Genomic DNA, 19,523 nt, shown 5'->3' with positions numbered 1-19,523 from the left:
GACCCGACCCCGACCCCCCGCTTCAGCTCCGACGGGCCCTATTAATAGGCGGCCCTTGAGAACATTGTGCCGCCGGGGACGGGTAGTGACTCGGGCAGTGGAACACCATCCCTCCCTCCTCGCTGTCAGTCCGTCAGTCAGTCCGTCAGTCAGTCAGGGCGGGACGGCAGCGGAGGGACGGGACAGACACTCATACGACACGGATTAAACAGGAAACTCGACACAAGTGGTGATCAATACGAGTTTATTGATCCCGCTTCGACCGCCATGGGTCATTATCACTGAATCACTGAGACACTGACACAACCTTTGTTACGCACAAGTTCACAGTCACGCCACATCGATCACACACAACTCACAGCCGTATCAGGTCCCTTCCGATCTAACCCCTGGGCCAATTGGCAGATGACGGTTGTGAGACAGCTGGCGCGCGCCTGTCACAGAGTGTGACGGCTGTCACCGGCTCCAACTTCCCAGCCCGTCAGTGACAGCACACACCTGACAGGGACGGGGCGCCGCAGTCAGCAGCAACAAACCGGGACGGGGAGGAGGAGCGGGGCGGGGGGGGGGGGAGAGGACGGAGACAGCCGATAGAAGAGAACACGTCAGCCTCGGCAGGAAAACAGGACACCGGACACAAGTGCCCAGAGAAAGTGGATCATTTCACTCGAAACGGATCCGGCCGCATGGAAATGGGCAGAGGATCATCGATAATATGCTCACGCTCTTATCGAATGACGGCTAACGTCGACACAGGCCGGAAAACGGACCAACAATGTCCCTGTTACTTAGAACTATGTAATGGCGTCACCAAAATATCACCATAAAAGACACGGTTAATGACTGGACATCGGTAGCGCATCAATCAAACCGGGGAACCAGTTTAGCTGAGCCGCAGCGCAGACGGAGAAGAGAGGATACATCGCGCCGCCGCTTCCGATACAAAGCTGGTTAGCTTTCACGGCTGACGGCAGAGTAAATTTGTAGCGGCCGTTCTGTCGAGAGTGACTCACTCCAGGCCATGAGTCAGTTCCCTCCCCCTGTCACACCCCATCCTTTGGCGACACCGACCGGCCGACGGTCCCAGCTCCCCCCCGGAGTCTCAGCCCTCCCCCCGCGCAGCTCCGCGCCGCAGCTCGGCCAGCTCCGGAGCTGCGGCGGCCGGCGGCGGCGCGCAGCTGCGGCGGCGCTCAGCTGGCCGCTGGCCGGCCGCCAGTCGTCTATTCTGGTCGGCGGCGGACGGACGCGGCGGCGTAGCACGTGCGCGAGCGCCGCGGTCGGTCGCTCGCTCCTGGACCGCAGACGGTGCGCCGGCAGTGGCGGTGACGCTGGCAGCGGCGCTCGGCGCGCCTCATCATGGTGCCCTCGCTCCAGCGGCTGATCGAGGTCGTCTTCGAGCTACAGGTGAGTGTTCTGGACGGAGTGACGCCAACGGAGCGGTACAGCCGCAGCGGCGGGGCTCGGCAGACTCCCAGCACATCACTGGACCAGAGTGGCGCAACTGCTGGCACCCGGCCGGTCGGTCGCAGTCTCTTTGTGTTGTCTTTGTGTGCGGCGGCCGCTCTGGATGGTTCTGCCTGCGTCACCGGCGCAGGGCGACATTGGAGCCGGTAAATAGAGCCACCCTTCGATGGACAAGTGTCGTGCCTAATCACTTTTCCAGTCACCAGGGCCGCATTTCCAAAACAGTACTGAGTACTGTCACGCGACAATAAATCAACAGCCGGAATGACAAGCTTGGCGTCGAATTCCGGACCACGAATTGACAGGTGCCGTTCACTTCGCCAACCGACGTTCCATGTCTCTTTGTGCAACGAAAGTTGAGCCCACATTTGGCTGGCTGTAAACAAAACACGATGTCACGATTCCTTATGGAAGTTCCAGGTTAGGTGCCCATTCGCACCCGATACGTCGCCCTTTATTGCCAGTACTGGTCCACCGTTCCCACGCAACTCCTATCACAGCTCTGAGCGGTGCAGGCACCGGACTAACCCGCGGTCTGCCCGGCTGAGTTCTGGGTCCTGGCCGCGGCTGGTCCCAGCCCAGTGGTCCATCTGACCCACCGGTGAGGGATCCGTCCCCATCACACAGCTCAGCGTCCCTCCGAGCGTCCGGCGGCGGCCGGCCGTCCATCACTCGGCGGCGCAGTGTAGGAGGTGGGCGCGCGCGTGCCGCACCTCCAGCTCCCACATCTGACGGTGGACCTCCGGCAGAGGCGCCAGCTTGATAACACTCAGCTGCGGCGGCGAGCCGCAGGTCAGCTCCCCCACCGCCATACAGTAGCGACCTGTCAACACATGACAGGAGTAACACGTCAGCTCCCCCACCGCCATTCAGTAGCGACCTGACAACACAGAAGCAATGCGTGAGCTTTCTCACCGCCATTCAGTAGCAGCCTGCCCGTACTGGCAACGCCATACAACAACCTATAACACCGCACACGATGGTCTCGTAGATCGAAGCATCCACATTCAATGTCGGTTTTCTGACCCACCCCGATCCCGTAATGCCCGTTGCCCGTTGTTCGACCCAGGGTCTCTCTCAGTCTCCCGTCCGGCCCATTCCATCCCGTCCATCAGCCCACCGTCCTCCAGGACCACGCAGCCTTACCCTATCCCTCAGTTCATGCGAATCGAGTAGTTCGCTCAGAGTTCGTGTCTGCGTATTTCATCAGATCATTTCGTCACCAGACACCTTGAGGACCAAAAGTGTTCGAAAATAGATGTAAATTTCTTGATTATAAGTTGCATAGTGCAGTTGCACACAGATCGTTAACGTACGACGCTGGCGCCGTTGCGCCGGCGGAGCCGTGTCGCCGTCATCGTCGCGTCGCTGACGGGGCCGGTCAATGGTCATTGCACATGTGTGCATCAGGTGGACCACGTGCCGTGGGTGGCGAGATTTACCCAAGCCCGAAGCGCGCTGCCGTCAGTGCGTTTTCTCTCGAACATCCTCCATCCGGGATCTAGCTCCAGCCCCGTCCCATCCCCATTCCATCACCCACCCAATCTCATCCCATACCTCTATCCGTTATTGGTCCCAAGCCGTGCCAGTCTCAATTCGTCAGCCACCATCTTCAGCTATCCAGTGTGGGTCCCCGCCCGGTCACCCACCGTCCTCCATCCAGTGCGGGTCCCCAGGCGCCGCCGTGCAGCCAGTCAGCAGCACCGAGCCGGAGGTATCCACCAGCGCCGCACTGTCGTAGTCGGCGCTGACGTTCCTCAGCTCGCCCTGCAGCCAGACGAGCCGCAGCTGCCGCGGTGCCCCGCCGCCGGCCAGGCGCCACTCAGAGGACTCCACCAGCTGACCGCCGGAGGACTCAACCGGCTGGCTGCCGTGCAGATCTCCGGCCAGAAGCTTATAGGCCGGACAGTCGAACCGCGCCATTATCTGTGGCAGTGGGAGTGGGTCAGTCAGTGTGTCAGTGTCTGGGTCAATTTTAGAGACATGTGACACTAACACTGCAAAACAAGGTACATTGCCACGAGATCTCCAAATTGCGCCCTGCACAGGGCCCAGAGGCCAGAGTTCAGCGCACGTCCAGCATAACTTCGCATGCGGGCGAATTCAGCGCATGGCGGTGGCTGAATTGTTCGGCGCAGGCCGCAGGGCGGCCGCTTGGCGCTTGCTCGATATGTTTTGGGGGGCTGTTGTTATACATTCCTCTTCTCCTACTAGCTCCAACCGCTAACTCCTCTTCAAGCATTTTACATGAAATTAACCTTTCACTTTACCGCGGTCATATTCCACTTTACGAGTAATTACTTTTCTCTCCCTTTTCTCAATTTTTCCAATTGGCTGTCCTCTTTTTTGGCCAAGGCCATCTATAGATGGCAATGCTGAATGCTGAATCACGAACTTATAGATGTTCATGTAAATACGTCTTATAAGACGTATTTACAAATTTTTTGTTTCGAATTTGTTTAACATAAAAAATACTGCAAACTGGTTAATAATATATTCATTAAATATCAAAAATTGTATTTTGCTTATAGATTTGGAACAAAATTTATGCCAATGATTTATAAGACGTCATTTATATTCTATATTTCGAAATCAGCTGGTTTCTCTACATCGAAAATATTCCCATTTGATATTTGCTTTGTTTATCAGATTGATGATGCTTATTACTAGATTTTTTTCAGAAACCCGTATTAAACCAAATTTTTACACAATATTTTTAATTTATGTAACATAAAAATGACATGGTATTACGTTTAAAAGTAATTGTTGGCAAACATTTCTTAACAAAGTTTTTATTACGTAATATAACGCGTCCACGAACTTTGCCTCCGCAACTGGCAACGCCTCCGCAAAATGCTCAAGACGCCAGCTGCATTTCAGAGACGTGACTCGAGAGCCGAGGATGGGAAACTTGGGCAACGTTTTGTGGTATGTGGCATGTGACCTAGTTTCCTCCCTATGTTTATTTACCCTTGGGATTGAAAGTGATTCTGGTAGTTTATGAATTTCAAATTGTTAAGGGGTTATAAGTATGAGGCAGGCAAATGTTCAAAGGTGTGGACAACCTTGAAGCCCTGGCAGCTGGTCTGGAGGTCATTGTCTAGGAGGGTGTGTATTTGTCAGCATATTTTCACTGATCTTTAGCTAGTGCTTAGCCTTGCCTGAAATATATTGCTTCAACACATGTTTGACCTCAATTGTGCCCGTTGGTGGCTCCAGGGCCTATTTTAACATGTTAACTGGGGGGGCAAATGCCCCCGCACTCAACAGAATTGCCCCCCCAGTTGTCGAGATTTGCCCACTTTAAAAATGAGCATAAAGGAACAGGGTCGGAAACACGGAGGTCCCCAAGCGTTTTCGTTTTAATTATATGAATCCAATTAGTATCACAACATCCTATAATCTAACTATCTAACATTCCCTGCCAGTAAAATGCAACAGCTTACCATTTAAAGCTGGCAAAATTGACCCCAAAACACCACATACCTTACCCCTCGCAACCGACGCTGACGCCATGCTGGTTACGGCGGATGAACACCATTTATAAACAATCAAGGCTGCAAAAATATCAGATGCGTTTCGCGTGCACAATTTTTTATCGCAGCCAGAAATGACAAACAATACCAAGGTTCTCAAATTGTTATGTCTAAAGCGCGGACAACTTTAAATTTGAGAAAGCGATTATTACTCGATGAAATTCAAAGAGGTGTCATAACCTAACCAAACCTAACCTAACCTAACCTAACCTACTGATTGTTGCCTACCAGGCATAAAGAAACCTAACCTAACCTAACCTAACCTAACCTACTGATTCTTGCCTACCGGGAATCCTAACCTAACCTAACCTAACCTAACCTAACCTACTGATTTTTGCCTACCAGGCATTAAGGAACCTAACCTAACCTAACCTAACCTAACCTACTGATTCTTGCCTACCGGGAATCCTAACCTAACCTAACCTAACCTAACCTAACCTACTGATTTTTGCCTACCGGGAATCCTAACCTAACCTAACCTAACCTAACCTAACCTAACCTACTGATTTTTGCCTACCGGATAAGGAAATAGTTACTTGCAGGAATAGATTGCAGGCAATAGTAAATCAAATATTTTCAGGTTAAGTGGTCATGCATCAGGCTTCAAAGCCAGATACATAACCATTTAACCTAAAAATATTTGATTTACTATTGCCTGTAATCTCTCCTAAGGCATTGCCTTCGGCACTGCACTGCTTCGCCACGAGTTGGCCACAGACGAAAACATGTACAGTACAGGCGAAGAAATGTTGGACGAAGAATGAAAATATGTACAGACAAAAAAGTGCACGGACCAAAAAACGAAAATAAAGAAAATGCACGAACGAAAATATTTACGAACGAAACATTTCTGAAGACTTTTTCAGAAAAGTCGCTATCATTCGTCGACAGATCTGGCGCATTTCGTGAGGCGCTTTACCGAAAAAGAAAATTACCGAATTCTCTTCTATAAAAAATTAAAAATACAGAACCGTATTTCCAAAATTATTTGTGTATATCTATCAATTTTTCATAAAAATAGTACCCCCCCCCCCCCACCCAAAACCCCGGTTTCCCACAGTTCCCCTAGTGTGTTGGGTTTTATGAAGATACTACATTTCTGCGTAATGGTATTTAACAACAATTGACATGTTGACAACAGACCGTCGTGCGGCTCCACCGAGATCGTGGTAAGAATAGGGAGTGTCTAAAAAGCAGACGAGATTAGCAGACGAGCCCATGCTCAGTAACTACTGGACCGATTTTGATAATTCTTTCACCATTCAATAGCAGGGAACTTACATAGGTGCCGTTTTTCGTTTTTTGGCGATTGGTTCACTCTGACTGGACCAATCGGACCAAAATGGTCCAGAACCATACACCCCCTTAAAAGCAGACGAGCCCATGCTCCGAAACTACTGAACCGATTTCGATGAAACCTTCACCATTAGACGCGCCGTGGTCTGAAACGGTGCCGTTTTTGATAATTTTTTGATTGGTCCACCCTAAGTGGTCCAAATCGGTTCAAAACCGCTAAAATCTGTTGCAGACGAGCCCATGCTCCGAAACTACTGGACCGATTTCGATGAAACCTTCACCATTAGACGCGCCGTGGTCTGAAACAGTGCCGTTTTTGATAATTTTTTGATTGGTTCACCTGAAGTGGTCCAAATCGGTCCTAAACCCCTAAAATCTGTTGCAGACGAGCCCATGCTCCGAAACTACTGGACCGATTTCGATGAAACCTTCACCATTAGACGCGCCGTGGTCTGAAACGGTGCCGTTTTTGATAATTTTTTGATTGGTCCACCCTAAGTGGTCCAAATCGGTCCAAAACCGCTAAAATCTGTTGCAGACGAGCCCATGCTCCGAAACTACTGGACCGATTTCGATGAAACCTTCACCATTAGACGCGCCGTGGTCTGAAACGGTGCCGTTTTTGATAATTTTTTGATTGGTCCACCCTAAGTGGTCCAAATCGGTCCAAAACCGCTAAAATCTGTTGCAGACGAGCCCATGCTCCGAAACTACTGGACCGATTTCGATGAAACCTTCACCATTAGACGCGCCGTGGTCTGAAACGGTGCCGTTTTTGATAATTTTTTGATTGGTTAACCTTAAGTGGTCCAAATCGGTCCAAAACCCCTAAAATCTGTTGCAGACGAGCCCATGCTCCGAAACTACTGGACCGATTTCGATGAAACCTTCACCATTAGACGCGCCGTGGTCTGAAACGGTGCCGTATTTGATAATTTTTTGATTGGTCCACCTTAAGTGTTCCAAATCGGTCAAAAACCCCTAAAATCTGTTGCAGACGAGCCCATGCTCCGAAACTACTGGACCGATTTCGATGAAACCTTCACCATTAGACGCGCCGTGGTCTGAAACGGTGCCGTTTTTGATAATTTTTTGATTGGTCCACCCTAAGTGGTCCAAATCGGTTCAAGTACAGCCCAAAAATACGTTTTCACGTAGTCAACCGATGCGCTGGTTTCCGCAGCGCGGAGGTGCCCCAGGCCCAATTAGCATGCATTTTTGCTCTAGTTTGGAAAACAAAATGCATGACAATGGGTTTGGGGCACCTCTGTGCTGCAGAAATCTATCCGGACTCTGACAAAGTACAAACGGGTTTTAGGCATTTTGGACTTATTTGGACCACTTAGGGTGGACCAACCGAAAAATTATCATAAACGGCACCGTTTCAGACCACGGCGCGTCTAATGGTGAAGGTTTCATCGAAATCGGTCCAGTAGTTTCGGAGCATGGGCTCGTCTGCAACAGATTTTAGGGGTTTTGGACCGATTTGGACCACTTAAGGTTGACCAATCAAAAAATTATCAAAAACGGCACCATTTCAGACCACGGCGCGTCTAATGGTGAAGGTTTCATCGAAATCGGTCCAGTAGTTTCGGAGCATGGGCTCGTCTGCAACAGATTTTAGCGGTTTTGGACCGATTTGGACCACTTAGGGTGGACCAATCAAAAAATTATCCAAAACGGCACCGTTTCAGACCACGGCGCGTCTAATGGTGAAGGTTTCATCGAAATCGGTCCAGTAGTTTCGGAGCATGGGCTCGTCTGCAACAGATTTTAGGGGTTTTGGACCGATTTGGACCACTTAAGGTGGACCAATCAAAAAATTATCAAAAGCAGCACCGTTTCAGACCACGGCGCGTCTAATGGTGAAGGTTTCATCGAAATCGGTCCAGTAGTTTCGGAGCATGGGCTCGTCTGCAACAGATTTTAGCGGTTTTGGACCGATTTGGACCACTTAGGGTGGACCAATCAAAAAATTATAAAAAACGGCACCGTTTCAGACCACGGCGCGTCTAATGGTGAAGGTTTCATCGAAATCGGTCCAGTAGTTTCTGAGCATGGGCTCGTCTGCAACAGATTTTAAGGGTTTTGGACCGATTTGGACCATTTAGGGTGGACCAATAACAAAATTATCAAAAACGGCACCGTTTCAGACTACGGCGCGTCTAATGGTGAAGGTTTCATCGAAATCGGTCCAGTAGTTTCGGAGCATGGGCTCGTCTGCAACAGATTTTAGGGGTTTTGGACCGATTTGGACCACTTAGAGTGTACCAATCAAAAAAGTATCAAAAACGGCACCGTTTCAGACCACGGCGCGTCTAATGGTGAAGGTTTCATCGAAATCGGTTCAGTAGTTTCGGAGCATGGGCTCGTCTGCTTTTAAGGGGGTGTATGGTTCTGGACCATTTTGGTCCGATTGGTCCAGTCAGAGTGAACCAATCGCCAAAAAACGAAAAACGGCACCTATGTAAGTTCCCTGCTATTGAATGGTAAAAGAATTATCAAAATCGGTCCAGTAGTTACTGAGCATGGGCTCGTCTGCTAATCTCGTCTGCTTTTTAGACACTCCCTAAGAATACGATTAGTTAGCTTTTGCTCTTAAAATTATCGATCAGATAACTGGAAACCACATAATTCTTACTAAACATGAGTTTCTCTATAGAATGATGTCTATATTATAGGGATTAACTAATTTTGAAGCGGGGACCTCCATGTGTACCGCCAGGAACAGGGTAACAAACATACTACTGTGACTTGTTTTGCAATGGATGTCAAATGAGTCAGTCTGCAAGTAATGACCAGTGGTGGATCCAAGGGTGGGTCATATGGGTCATGACCCCCCCCCCGCCCCCTTGGGTCCCGGGGACACCACAGGCCTGCCAGGGGCACTACCGGCTTGTCAGGGGCACCACAGGCCTGTTGGGACTGGGAGCACTATCGGCCTAGCAAGAGCACCATAGGTCTGCGCCAGGGGCACCACAGACCTGCCAGGGGCCCCATCGACCTCACAGGGGCACTTTGGGCCTGTCAGGGGCACCACGGGCCTGTCCGGGGCACCACAAGTTTTTTTAGGGGTACCACAGGCCTGCAGGAGCACCATCGGCCTAGCAAGAGCACCATAGGTCTGCCAGGGGCACTACAGACCTGCCAGGGGCCCTACCGGCCTCGCAGGAGCACCACATTGGGCCTGTCAGGGGTACCACCACAGACCCGCCAGGGGCACCACAGGCCTGCCAGAGGTACCACAGGCCTAGCAAGGGCACCACGGACCTGTCAGCGACACCACGGGCCTGTCGGGGGCACCTCAGGCTTGTCAGGGCCAAGGGACACCATCAGTCCTTTCAGGGGCACCTCAGGCCTGTCAGGGGCACCAGAGGCCTAGCAGGGACACCACATGCCTGACAGGGGCACCTGCGGCCTCGCAGGGACACCTTGGACCTGTTAGTGGCACCACATGCATGTCGGGGACACTCCAGGCTTGTCAGGAGAACTACAGTCCTGTCAGGGCCCAGGGGCACCAGCGGCATAGCAGAGGCACCATCGGCCTAGCAGGGACACCACCGGCCTCGCAAGGGTATCATGGGCCTGTCAGGGGCACCATGGGCCTGTCGTTAGAACCTCAGGCTTGTTAGGGGCACCACAGTTCTTTCAGATGCACTGGCGGCCTAGCACCATGGCACCATGTTTGGCCGGGATCGCGATTCGGCGTATGTCGCCTGGCATTAGCCGCGCGTTTGCATATGTCGCCTGGCATTAGCCGCGCATTTGCAGTCTTTTCGTGGTTTCAAACGTTCAAACATGGGATATGATGTTGCTCCCATGCATTAGGGTGGGTGTCAAGGTCACCGGAAGGTCAGGTCAGGTCATTTACCTTTGATGACCTCGGTTCACATTTTCGAGTTTTATACGTTTCTAGGCTAGTTTTTTAGCTGAATTCGAATTTAGCAACCATTTGACCATTTACGAAGTAGTTTTGGTGCCTTCGTAACATGTTACGAAACTGTCAGAGGCGGTTGCCACCTACTACGAATACCCGGCAAAACGCTTACTGGTTGACCTGACCTGAGCCTGACCTGACCCGACCTGGCCTGAATGCATGAAGACATCATCTATGATGATAACTAAGTACTAACATGATATTCGTGATCAGCTCCCCGAAAAAAAAAACATAGCACCCACCCTTTACGACGCTCTAACAGGTTACGATTTTCCCGACGTTTGGGTCATTGACCTGACCTGGAAGGTCAACCGATGACCTAGGACCTTAAAATTGGGTATCATCGGCTTACTGTCATCACGGGCAGCACGGTCGTTTTTTTTCCGCGAAGCTCTGGCTCGATCAGGGGCGAAACGGCAAGGGGGAGGGTCCAACGGACCTATACGTTCGCAGCTGGAAAACACCAATACGGGCGAGGGTTAATGGATTATTAAAGACAATTTTCCAGGTTGCCCCCCCAGTAAAATTCCATTAAAATAGGCTCTGGGTGGCTCGGAGGGTGAGTAAAGACGAGAGAAAGAGTGGGGGTGCTTACACTGCTTACTGCTTTATCCTGTTGTTGTTCTTGGCTAGGTGCCTACCTAGTACCTACCTCTTAATGTGCTCTTGCTCCTTACTGTTACAGCTGGTGGCTGATCAGAAATTGTGATGAATCATTTGTATCTGCATACTGCTAACCACCTTGGCCATCTCAGGCTGCACCATTTTGCTCCTGCTGATGGATAAGGACCATTGATGTCAGGCATCAGCAAATTCCAGAGTGCAAAGCATGGGAGAATGAGGTCAGAGCTGCACCAGTTGATATGGAAATTTTGCACCAGCCTACTTCAGCAATCAGCAAGGCTCAGGCTGGAAATCTGCTTCAGCCTGTATTGAACAAGATCTACATATTTTGCTCTAAAGTTGAGAAAGTGTTGTTTGGTGGTAAAAACTGTGATTAAACACCAATTATTTATGAATGATCTGTTGAGTCTTATATGCATTATATTGTTGAGTAATGCTACACTAGAGGGCTGTTCACGGACCCTGTGTGCGGTCGGACCGCACACAGCCTCCAAGCTCCGCCCACTGCGTCCCTACGTCAGCCTTCCGTCACCGCACACAGCGACCGCTGTGGCCGGTCGGGACTGGCCACAGCGGACCGTCCACCGCACGCAGCCGTGACGTCAGAGCCGCCTACCCATCCCCTACCCCCACGCCTGCTGGACGCACCGCACACAGCGCACGCAGCAGTGTGCGGTGCCCGTGAACACCCCTTAGAATAGTTGTATAGCACAAAGCTATTATTGGGCCCATAGGTACAGTCCTTGCTAGTTGCTGTTCCATGCAGGGTTGGAATTTCACTTTTTTGTTCTGGTAGTGGAGTACAAAATTTTTGGGCCAGTGGAGTACAACTGTACAGCATTGGGGTGGTCGATTGCATCTGCAGCTTCCATGCCAAACCTGTACTGCATTGTGCACTGGTGGCTAATAGCCTCAGCACCAGGAAGAGCTAGTGGACATTGTCATGTTTTACATATGAGGCTGGGCTTGGACTTGGACTTGATGGGTTCGAGGAATTGCCTTAGCAAAGGCTCCTCCTATTCTTTTTAAAACCTAAAACTATCACGCTATGAATTGGTTAGAGGTGCAGTACAGTATTGAGCTCTTTTTTGCCTTCTACTTCTTAACTTCCACATGCTGCACAAACTGTTTCTTTTCTTCCATACTCCTTTTATCATTATCAAATGCCAGTTCATTTTGATGATGGATATAGAGCAAAAAAAAAGTGATGAATGGTGGAGGGAAATTAGGAAAATGACATCTGAGGTACAGGCTAGACTTGAGCCTACCATTAGTTGACCTTTTGCTGATCTCTTTTAACCTATCTTGCTCTCAGCACTCACAGCAGTCAGCACTCAGCCCTGCTCTAGAATTGACCTTTGTCCTGGTTTCGCCCCTCATATATGTTTCTACCAGTTTCTACATCATTAATATGGTGCTTCCAGCTTCCAGAAATACTATGGTTTTTGGATACCTAATACCAAACCTGTGAATATCCAGTAGCATTATCAAATATGTTTCTTCTTAAATATGTCTGCTTTAGAAACAAGCCCTATAATTTGACTTTGCTGTAATCTGTGTGTATTGGGTGAGACCCAGAAAGCTGTGGTCTAGGTGATCACAGCAGAGTCTCATTGCAGGGATGATACTCTTTCTGAGATGTGACAAATTCTGCAAGCAGTATGTCTCTTATGGCTAGAGCCTGGAAGTCATTAATTATCAGCGAGCAAATGCACCACTTGGCTGAGAATATAAGCAAAACAATGCTGCTCTGACTGATGCTCCCCTGCTGGTCATCCTTCGATCGTGATCACTGAGTTGTAAGCCCCCACAGATGGCTGGCTCACCCTACCAGGGACGCCGGGTCACGGTACGGACTGACTCGCCCCACCCACCACCCGCTGATTGACCTAATCTCTCCCCTCCCCCACAGAGGCGTAAGAAGGAGTCCAGAATGGAGGACGACCAGTCGTCGGACAGCTCTGTGGAGGAGCTGCCGGCCGGCGGCTCGGAGCGCTACGGCTGCAAACACTACCGGCGCAAAGCGCGCCTGGTGGCGCCCTGCTGCGACAAGGTCTACCCGTGCCGCTTCTGCCACGACGAGGTCGAGGACCACCAGCTGGACCGTAAGACGGTGCGCGAGGTGGTGTGCGCCGCGTGCGGCCACCGCCAGGGCATCCTGCAGACCTGCACCAACTGTGATATTGTTCTAGCCCAGGTGAGTGTCGGGTGACGGCGGCCCAGAGCGACCGGAGACGTGCGAGATGATAGGTTCTACATTTTAACAGACAGCGATACATACAGTACACATTGATCTTTGTATCGTGAAGCATGTCAATATCAATACCATTGATGGACTTCTTTTCTCATGTCTTGCCTTTCAACTTTTATTTATTTGCTGTGTTTTTCAGTTTTTTTCACGACCAGTTTATGTGCATTCTTTGTATCCGTGTGTTCGACAGTATTTTAGCCGTGTGCCGACTGCCAACTGTACCCTAGTCTGATGTGTCTGTCTGTTCGGCAGTTTTTTTTGCGCCGTGTGCCGACTGTACCGTCTGACATCCATGTGTCTACACGATGTTATTTTTGCGCCGTGTACCGACTGAACAGTTAAAATGTGTGTGTTGGGCAGTATTTTTGTGCCGTGTGCCGACTGTACGACGATGAGGACAAGAAGCAGTACCACTGCAGCGGGTGTGGCATCTGCCGGGTGGGCGGCCGGGACCTCTTCTACCACTGCGACATCTGCGACATGTGTCTGCCCAACAACCTGCGCGACAACCACAAGGTAGGGTCTCACCGGCAGCGCAACAACCTGCGCGACAACCACAAGGTAGGGGTCTCACCGGCGGGACCACAACCCGCCGCCACAACCACAAGGTAGGGGTCTCACCGGCGGCGCTACAACCTGCGCAACAACCACAAGGTAGGGGTCTCACCGGCGGCGCTACAACCTGCGCGACAACCACAAGGTAGGGGTCTCACCGGCGGCGCTACAACCTGCGCGACAACCACAAGGTAGGGGTCTCACCGGCGGCGCTACAACCTGCGCGACAACCACAGGGTAGCGGTCTCACCGGCGGCCCAACAACCTGCGCGACAACCACAAGGTAGCGGTCTCACCGGCGGGACCACAACCCGCTGCTCCCCGCGTAGAGCCGTGCCGCCGCGGCGCTGGCTGAAACCCTATTAATGTCAAGTAAAACTGAGACTTATGGGAGGCTGAAATCATGGCAAAAGCTGGCTGGTCCATTTTCTGTTTAAATTCAGATCAGTTACTAATGCAGTCTGCTGGTAATTGTTTGGGTCTCGGATATGTATGTTCAGGGCAGTTTAAGCTATGGCCACTTTGACACGTCCACCTACTTTGATCAGAGTGCATGAGGTACAATAGCAAAGTCTGCCTGTTGTCAGGTGCTCGTACCTCTGCGGTATATCTGATAGCGCTGCAATCGCCAACATTCATGTCCATTGATCACTGCCGATTTATCATTGAACCTCACGGCTTTAGTTAGTCACCCACCCAGTCCATAAGCTGCTGGCAAATTACTTTTTCAGGGGTGCCGGAGGACATAACTTCCTCCTGCGTGCGGCGAACCGCCCTGATCTCTGTCCTGCTCAAGTGGTCGGTCCGGTCTGCATGGTGATCAACATCGTCACCAGTTATCCTGATACGGCGACGGTTAAATCAGCAGACGATTGCACCTTCCTCGATGGCCCCTGGTAGCACAAACCTGTCCCCAACCCAGACAGGGCTGTTCAGTTTCTGGCTGCTGATAACCCGCGCTCTTTACATGATCACTTATCGGACCCAGTCAGTGTATCGAGTATCGACAGCTATCACAGCTCATCCCATCTGTACCTTGACCCGGCCTCGCCCCGCCGCGTCACCCACCGCTCGCCGCCCCTCCCGGTCCCGTGTACCTCTGACCGTGTCCTCCCGCCTTCCCTTCCACTCCAACTTCCCTCCCCGTCCTATTGATCTTCTCATTCCTACTGTGTGCTCTGACCCTACACACGCTCCGCTCCTAAACCTGTGCTCAACACTGACCCCTGGTCCGTTGTAGCGCTGATCCCCCCCCCCTTATAACTGGGTCCTTCATCCATCCCTCTGTTGTCTAAAACTGATCCCCGACCCTCCGCCTCCCGTCCCACTCCCAGTGTGCTCTCCAGCTCACCCCCGCCCTTGCCTTTTTCCTCCCCCTCCCTTTGCCCTCCCACTGACCCCGTCTCTCGGCGCCGGCAGTGTGACCCCCCTGACGACACTCACCCCCCCCCCCCCCCCCGGCAGTGTGTGGAGAAGGCGAGTCGCACCAACTGCGCCGTCTGCATGGAGGACATCCACACGTCGCGCATCTCCTCGCACATCCCGCCCTGCGGACACATGATCCACAAGCCGTGCTTCCGGATGCTGGTTGACCGCGGCTACTACGCCTGCCCCACCTGCAACGTGGCCATGTTCAAAATGGACTCGGTGAGGACGGGGAGGGGACGGGAGGAATCGGGGAGAGTGGGGAGGGATGGGTGGGACCGGTGGGGACGGCTAGGGGGGTGAGTGGGACCGGTGAGGACGGGGAGGGGATGGGGTGGGTGGGACCTTTGAGGACGGTTGGGGGGTGGGGTAGGACGGGGGAGAGCGGGGAGGATTCAAGGGACCGGGTGAGGACGGGTGAGCGAACTGACTGGGAGTCGTAGTGTGAGGTGTGCTGCTGGTGAGAGTATTGGGGTGACGGGGCTGGCGAAATGTGACTGCGTTGGTGAGAACCGGTGAGCGGAGTCGGTCAGAGCAGGATGTCTTTGTGAGAGCTGCTGGATGGTGTCAGTGTGAGCGGGCGGGCAGTCTCGATGCGAGGAGGACTGGTGCTGTGAGACGCCGGCCGTCCATATGCATTATGTATGATACACGCACCAGATGGCCACGTTTTGACCGATGAGCTCCGTACTGGGGCTGAGTGGGACGTGATGGCCGCTCCGTGCTTGACTGAACCGCCCCAAATATGGCATTGGAGGATCGGTGGCACGTGAGCTGTCACTTTACAGATGATCGCGCTGTGCTTTTCATCATCGTCCGATTTTAATGGCGATTTTTGTCGTCTTGTCTCGTTAGTCGTTATCACTTTTCCTTTGCTCCACATGAGTTCACATGAGCTGGGTTGATATTAGGCAAAAAGTGTCGGTGAATGAGCATTAATTGTCCCCTGTCAGCGGTGTATAGGGTCAGTGAATTGACACTGTGATACACTGAGCCGTGTCATGGTGGGGTGTTTGTGGACTCTGACTGTCCCCTCCACCCCTCCCCTGGCCAGGTGTGGTCCAAGCTGGAGCGATAGCCGAGACACGTACACTGACTGCCCATTCCTCTCCTCTCCAGGTGTGGTCCAAGCTGGAGCGATAGCCGAGACACGTACACTGACTGCCCATTCCTCTCCTCTCCAGGTGTGGTCCAAGCTGGAGCGATAGCCGAGACACGCACACTGACTGCCCATTCCTCTCCTCTCCAGGTGTGGTCCAAGCTGGAGCGATAGCCGAGACACGCACACTGACTGCCCATTCCTCTCCTCTCCAGGTGTGGTCCAAGCTGGAGCGATAGCCGAGACACGCACACTGACTGCCCATTCCTCTCCTCTCCAGGTGTGGTCCAAGCTGGAGCGATAGCCGAGACACGCACACTACTGCCCATTCCTCTCCTCTCCAGGTGTGGTCCAAGATGGAGCGATAGCCGAGACACGCACACTGACTGCCCATTCCTCTCCTCTCCAGGTGTGGTCCAAGCTGGAGCGATAGCCGAGACACGTACACTGACTGCCCATTCCTCTCCTCTCCAGGTGTGGTCCAAGCTGGAGCGATAGCCGAGACACGCACACTGACTGCCCATTCCTCTCCTCTCCAGGTTTGGTCCAAGCTGGACCAAGAGGTAGCCGAGACCCAGATGCCAGAGAGGTACCAGAATTGCTACGCAAAAATCCTATGCAACGACTGCCAGACCAAGTCAGTGGCGCCGTTCCACATAATCGGCCTCAAGTGCGGCGGCTGCGGCTCGTATAACACGGCGCGCGGTGACGGCCCGCTCTACAAGCGCAACGGTGAGCCACGCGCAGCCTCCGACGTCACAGACGCGGCCCCCGCGCGCGACAGTGTTTATTCGCGGAGAGTTCGAGATGGGTGACGTCACACACTGGAGTGTCGCAGTATGTGACGTCATTGTACTCGGCTGCCGTTCCGGGTAATCGTAAGCGCCTAATGTCCCGCCGTCTGGACGGCATTGCTAGCAGAGGGCCCACGTGCTACACATGTGTTCTACTCTGTGAGCTATTCGGGGCTGTGGGTCGGCACGCGTTTTGTTTTGGGTGTGTTGTGGGAAGGGGACGCTGCGGGCGCTGCAGCCCTTTCACTGTTTAGGTTATACGACCTTTGCTCTATCTCTGGTCTGGCGCGTGGCGACTCTCGCGTGGTTCTAGAGTACTGGGCCAGTTACGATGTTTACGAATCTGTATCCTTTCTACTCATCAGTAACCAGCACGGTCTCACGTCCTCTGATCATCGGTTCCTCTAATGATTCACAAAAAGTAGGTAATGGCTCAAGTCCCAACGCGGGGACAGTGATCTTAGTGTGCTCTCATTGGAACCTCGCCTGCTTAGGGAGTCTCCTTTTTGTGTCTGTTGTTCTTATTCGTCTCCGGTTGCCTCCGTCTTTGTTGCAACTTCTGTTTATCTTGTTTGCCATCAGCTGTTAGTTTGTTTGGATTATCTTGCCTCCTGTTCGTCTTCCTCTGGTATTCGCGGATGCCTGACGCGACCATCTGACTGGGTCCCCGTCTGAGCTCCATTTCATCCAATGGTGACAGGTCTGTCTGTGCTCCGTTCTCGGGGTGAGCTGGCTCCGTTCTCTGTTTCAGCCAATGGTGACCGATCTGTCTGCTCTGTTTCAGCCAAAGGTGACCGATCTGTCTACTCTGTTTCAGCCAAGGGTGAGCTGGTGCCGTTCTCAGGCTGAGCTGGCTCCGTTCTCTGTTGCGGCCAAAGGTGACCGATTTGTCTGCTCCGTTTCAGCCAAGGGTGAGCTGGTGCCGTTCAGTGAGCTGGACGATGACGACGGTGAGCCGGAGCCGGTCGTGCAGCCGCCGCCGGCCGCCCCCGCCCCCGCCCCCGCCCCCGCCGACGAGCCGGCCGACGCCGAGGAGCAGCACTGACCGCCGGCGGCGCGGGGTCACCGCGCCGGCCGCCCGGCCGAGGAGCGGCCGCTGACCGCCCCGGCCCGGAGGTCCACTCGCAGAAACAGATACATTTATAGCTGGTATTCGCTAGAGCGTGGCTTAGTAGTGACTAGTGGTAAATTAGCTTAGCGAGAGTGGCGAGTGGTGGATTTTTGAGAGCGCCAGTGGTGGCCGAGTCTGAGGGGCCGGCCTGCCGTTTATCACAGTCACGCCGGGACCTTTGGGGCGTCTTCTCCCCGACCCCGGCCGACGACGTGCGCTGATATTAAGGTGTATATGACGCGGAGTGTTGGCGCCAGGAGCGGCTGACGGGTGGCCGCCGCCCGCCTCGGTGCGGCGCCTCCGGGCGCGCCCGTGCGTCCGTGTACTTCTCAGGGCGTCTGTGAGAGTCCCGGGCCGCTCCGGGCGCCGGCGGACGTCCCGGTCACGTCCGCGGGCGTCGGGTCGGCCCGGCACACTTGGAGCCGTGTCGGAGCGGGGGGGGGGGGTGTCTGCGCGCCGGGCGGACCGGGCTCGTCACTGCCCGGGCGGCCCGGCGGCGGCAGCACCGGCGCCGCCGCCAGGGCTTTCTGAGAGTGACCTGCGCCGCCGCGCGGCGGCCCGCGGACCGCGGGAGCTCGTCGCCGGGTCTCGGACGCCGGTCGAGGCCGATCTGTTTATTGACGGCAAATTATGCACTGGTTGATGTGTATGACGATTTGGACGGAGCTGTTTTGGTGACGGCCGGTTTCTCCCCTCTATCGCCGTCTTTCCCCCTTTCTCTGGCCGTTTCACTGCCTTTGTGACTAGCACCGCATGTCCTGGACTGCCTGTGCTTTTGGACTGGTTTCTTTTCCTGTCTGGTAGCTTCTAGGAGTCTCAGTGAGCGCCACTAAGGCCTTTGCACCGCGGCGGTCCAACTCCCCCGCCCCAGCCCGGGGCGGACGGTTTTATTTGTCGGTGCAGAGGCTGCACTGCACCGTACTTGACTATTGCGTGTTTGTTTTGATGACGCGTCAAATCGGTCGTTTTCGCTTTTCGATTCACCTTAGTTGTACTTTTATGCACCTTAGTTGTATGCAATGTGAACTGATATCTCGAGCGACCTGACAATAAATATATGAGTCGGAAGCTCTCTGTTCAGCTAGAGTCGTGACCAATCGACCGAAGAGCTGTGGCAGCATGGCAAAAAAAAAAAAAAACGCAAGATTCACCACCGACCAGTATGTGGTATTCCTTTCAGGGCGATATGGACCTCCCGGTATATGACTCAGGGCCTGGGTGATATCTTAATGGCTGTGACTCGGCCACACCTCGGGAAGGACCTTGGACTCTGTCCCCGCTGCTGAATCGAGCAGTTTGGCTTCACTTCCGACCAATGCACCTATCTCTCTGTGCTGACGTTTACGTTTTACAATGTACGGTATCGGAGTTAGAGCGATACAGCCACTCTGTAGTCAGGTGCGAACCTGTTCAGTTGTCTCCAGTGTCAGT

General features: G+C 53.1%; 2 protein-coding genes across 9 annotated transcripts; one reads left to right on the top strand and one right to left on the bottom strand.

Moving 5' to 3' along the window:
- Window positions 1-227: 227 nt before the first annotated feature.
- On the bottom strand, window positions 228-4,999 carry LOC122384485. Of its 5 annotated transcripts, none has more exons than XM_043371912.1 (3): window positions 4,951-4,999; window positions 3,114-3,390; window positions 228-2,287 (listed from the first exon to the last, which is right to left on the bottom strand). In XM_043371912.1, exons 1-3 carry the CDS (start codon window positions 4,978-4,980, stop codon window positions 2,133-2,135), a joined length of 462 nt encoding a protein of 153 aa, XP_043227847.1. In that variant the 5' UTR covers window positions 4,981-4,999; the 3' UTR covers window positions 228-2,132. The 5 variants fall into 5 exon arrangements, with proteins under 5 accessions (XP_043227847.1, XP_043227851.1, XP_043227849.1 ...); XM_043371916.1 differs by having other exon boundaries at window positions 4,911-4,957; XM_043371914.1 differs by lacking the exon at window positions 4,951-4,999 and adding an exon at window positions 3,723-3,782.
- On the top strand, window positions 1,256-19,160 carry LOC122384483 (RING finger and CHY zinc finger domain-containing protein 1-like). Of its 4 annotated transcripts, none has more exons than XM_043371908.1 (6): window positions 1,256-1,404; window positions 12,770-13,054; window positions 13,469-13,624; window positions 15,128-15,310; window positions 16,727-16,919; window positions 17,887-19,160. In XM_043371908.1, the coding sequence occupies exons 1-6, from the start codon at window positions 1,357-1,359 to the stop codon at window positions 18,024-18,026; spliced, it is 1,005 nt and encodes a 334-aa protein (XP_043227843.1). In that variant the 5' UTR covers window positions 1,256-1,356; the 3' UTR covers window positions 18,027-19,160. The 4 variants fall into 4 exon arrangements, with proteins under 4 accessions (XP_043227843.1, XP_043227842.1, XP_043227845.1 ...); XM_043371907.1 differs by lacking the exon at window positions 1,256-1,404 and adding an exon at window positions 4,030-4,392; XM_043371910.1 differs by lacking the exon at window positions 1,256-1,404 and adding an exon at window positions 6,030-6,169.
- The last annotated feature ends 363 nt before the right edge of the window (window positions 19,161-19,523 follow it).

The sequence above is a fragment of the Amphibalanus amphitrite genome, unplaced genomic scaffold (assembly GCF_019059575.1).
Source record: "Amphibalanus amphitrite isolate SeventyFive unplaced genomic scaffold, NRLGWU_Aamphi_draft 000191F_arrow, whole genome shotgun sequence".
Lineage (NCBI taxonomy): Eukaryota > Metazoa > Arthropoda > Thecostraca > Balanomorpha > Balanidae > Amphibalanus > Amphibalanus amphitrite.
This window is presented reverse-complemented; position numbering and strand designations above follow the sequence as displayed.

What these genes read in the sequence shown, in the direction of transcription:
- LOC122384483 (XM_043371907.1), top strand. Translation starts at nt 4,318, where the DNA reads ATGCTCAAGACGCCAGCTGCATTTCAGAGACGTGACTCGAGAGCCGAG. An exon ending in ACCTGCGCGACAACCACAAG is followed by an intron (nt 13,625 to 15,127) that starts GTAGGGTCTCAC and finishes CCCCCCCGGCAG; the next exon opens with TGTGTGGAGAAGGCGAGTCG. An exon ending in CCCGCTCTACAAGCGCAACG is followed by an intron (nt 16,920 to 17,886) that starts GTGAGCCACGCG and finishes GCTCCGTTTCAG; the next exon opens with CCAAGGGTGAGCTGGTGCCG.
- LOC122384485 (XM_043371912.1), bottom strand. Translation starts at nt 4,980, where the DNA reads ATGGCGTCAGCGTCGGTTGCGAGGGGTAAG. An exon ending in CGTCGGTTGCGAGGGGTAAG is followed by an intron (nt 3,391 to 4,950) that starts GTATGTGGTGTT and finishes CCACTGCCACAG; the next exon opens with ATAATGGCGCGGTTCGACTG. An exon ending in CCCGCACTGGATGGAGGACG is followed by an intron (nt 2,288 to 3,113) that starts GTGGGTGACCGG and finishes ATGTGTTGACAG; the next exon opens with GTCGCTACTGTATGGCGGTG.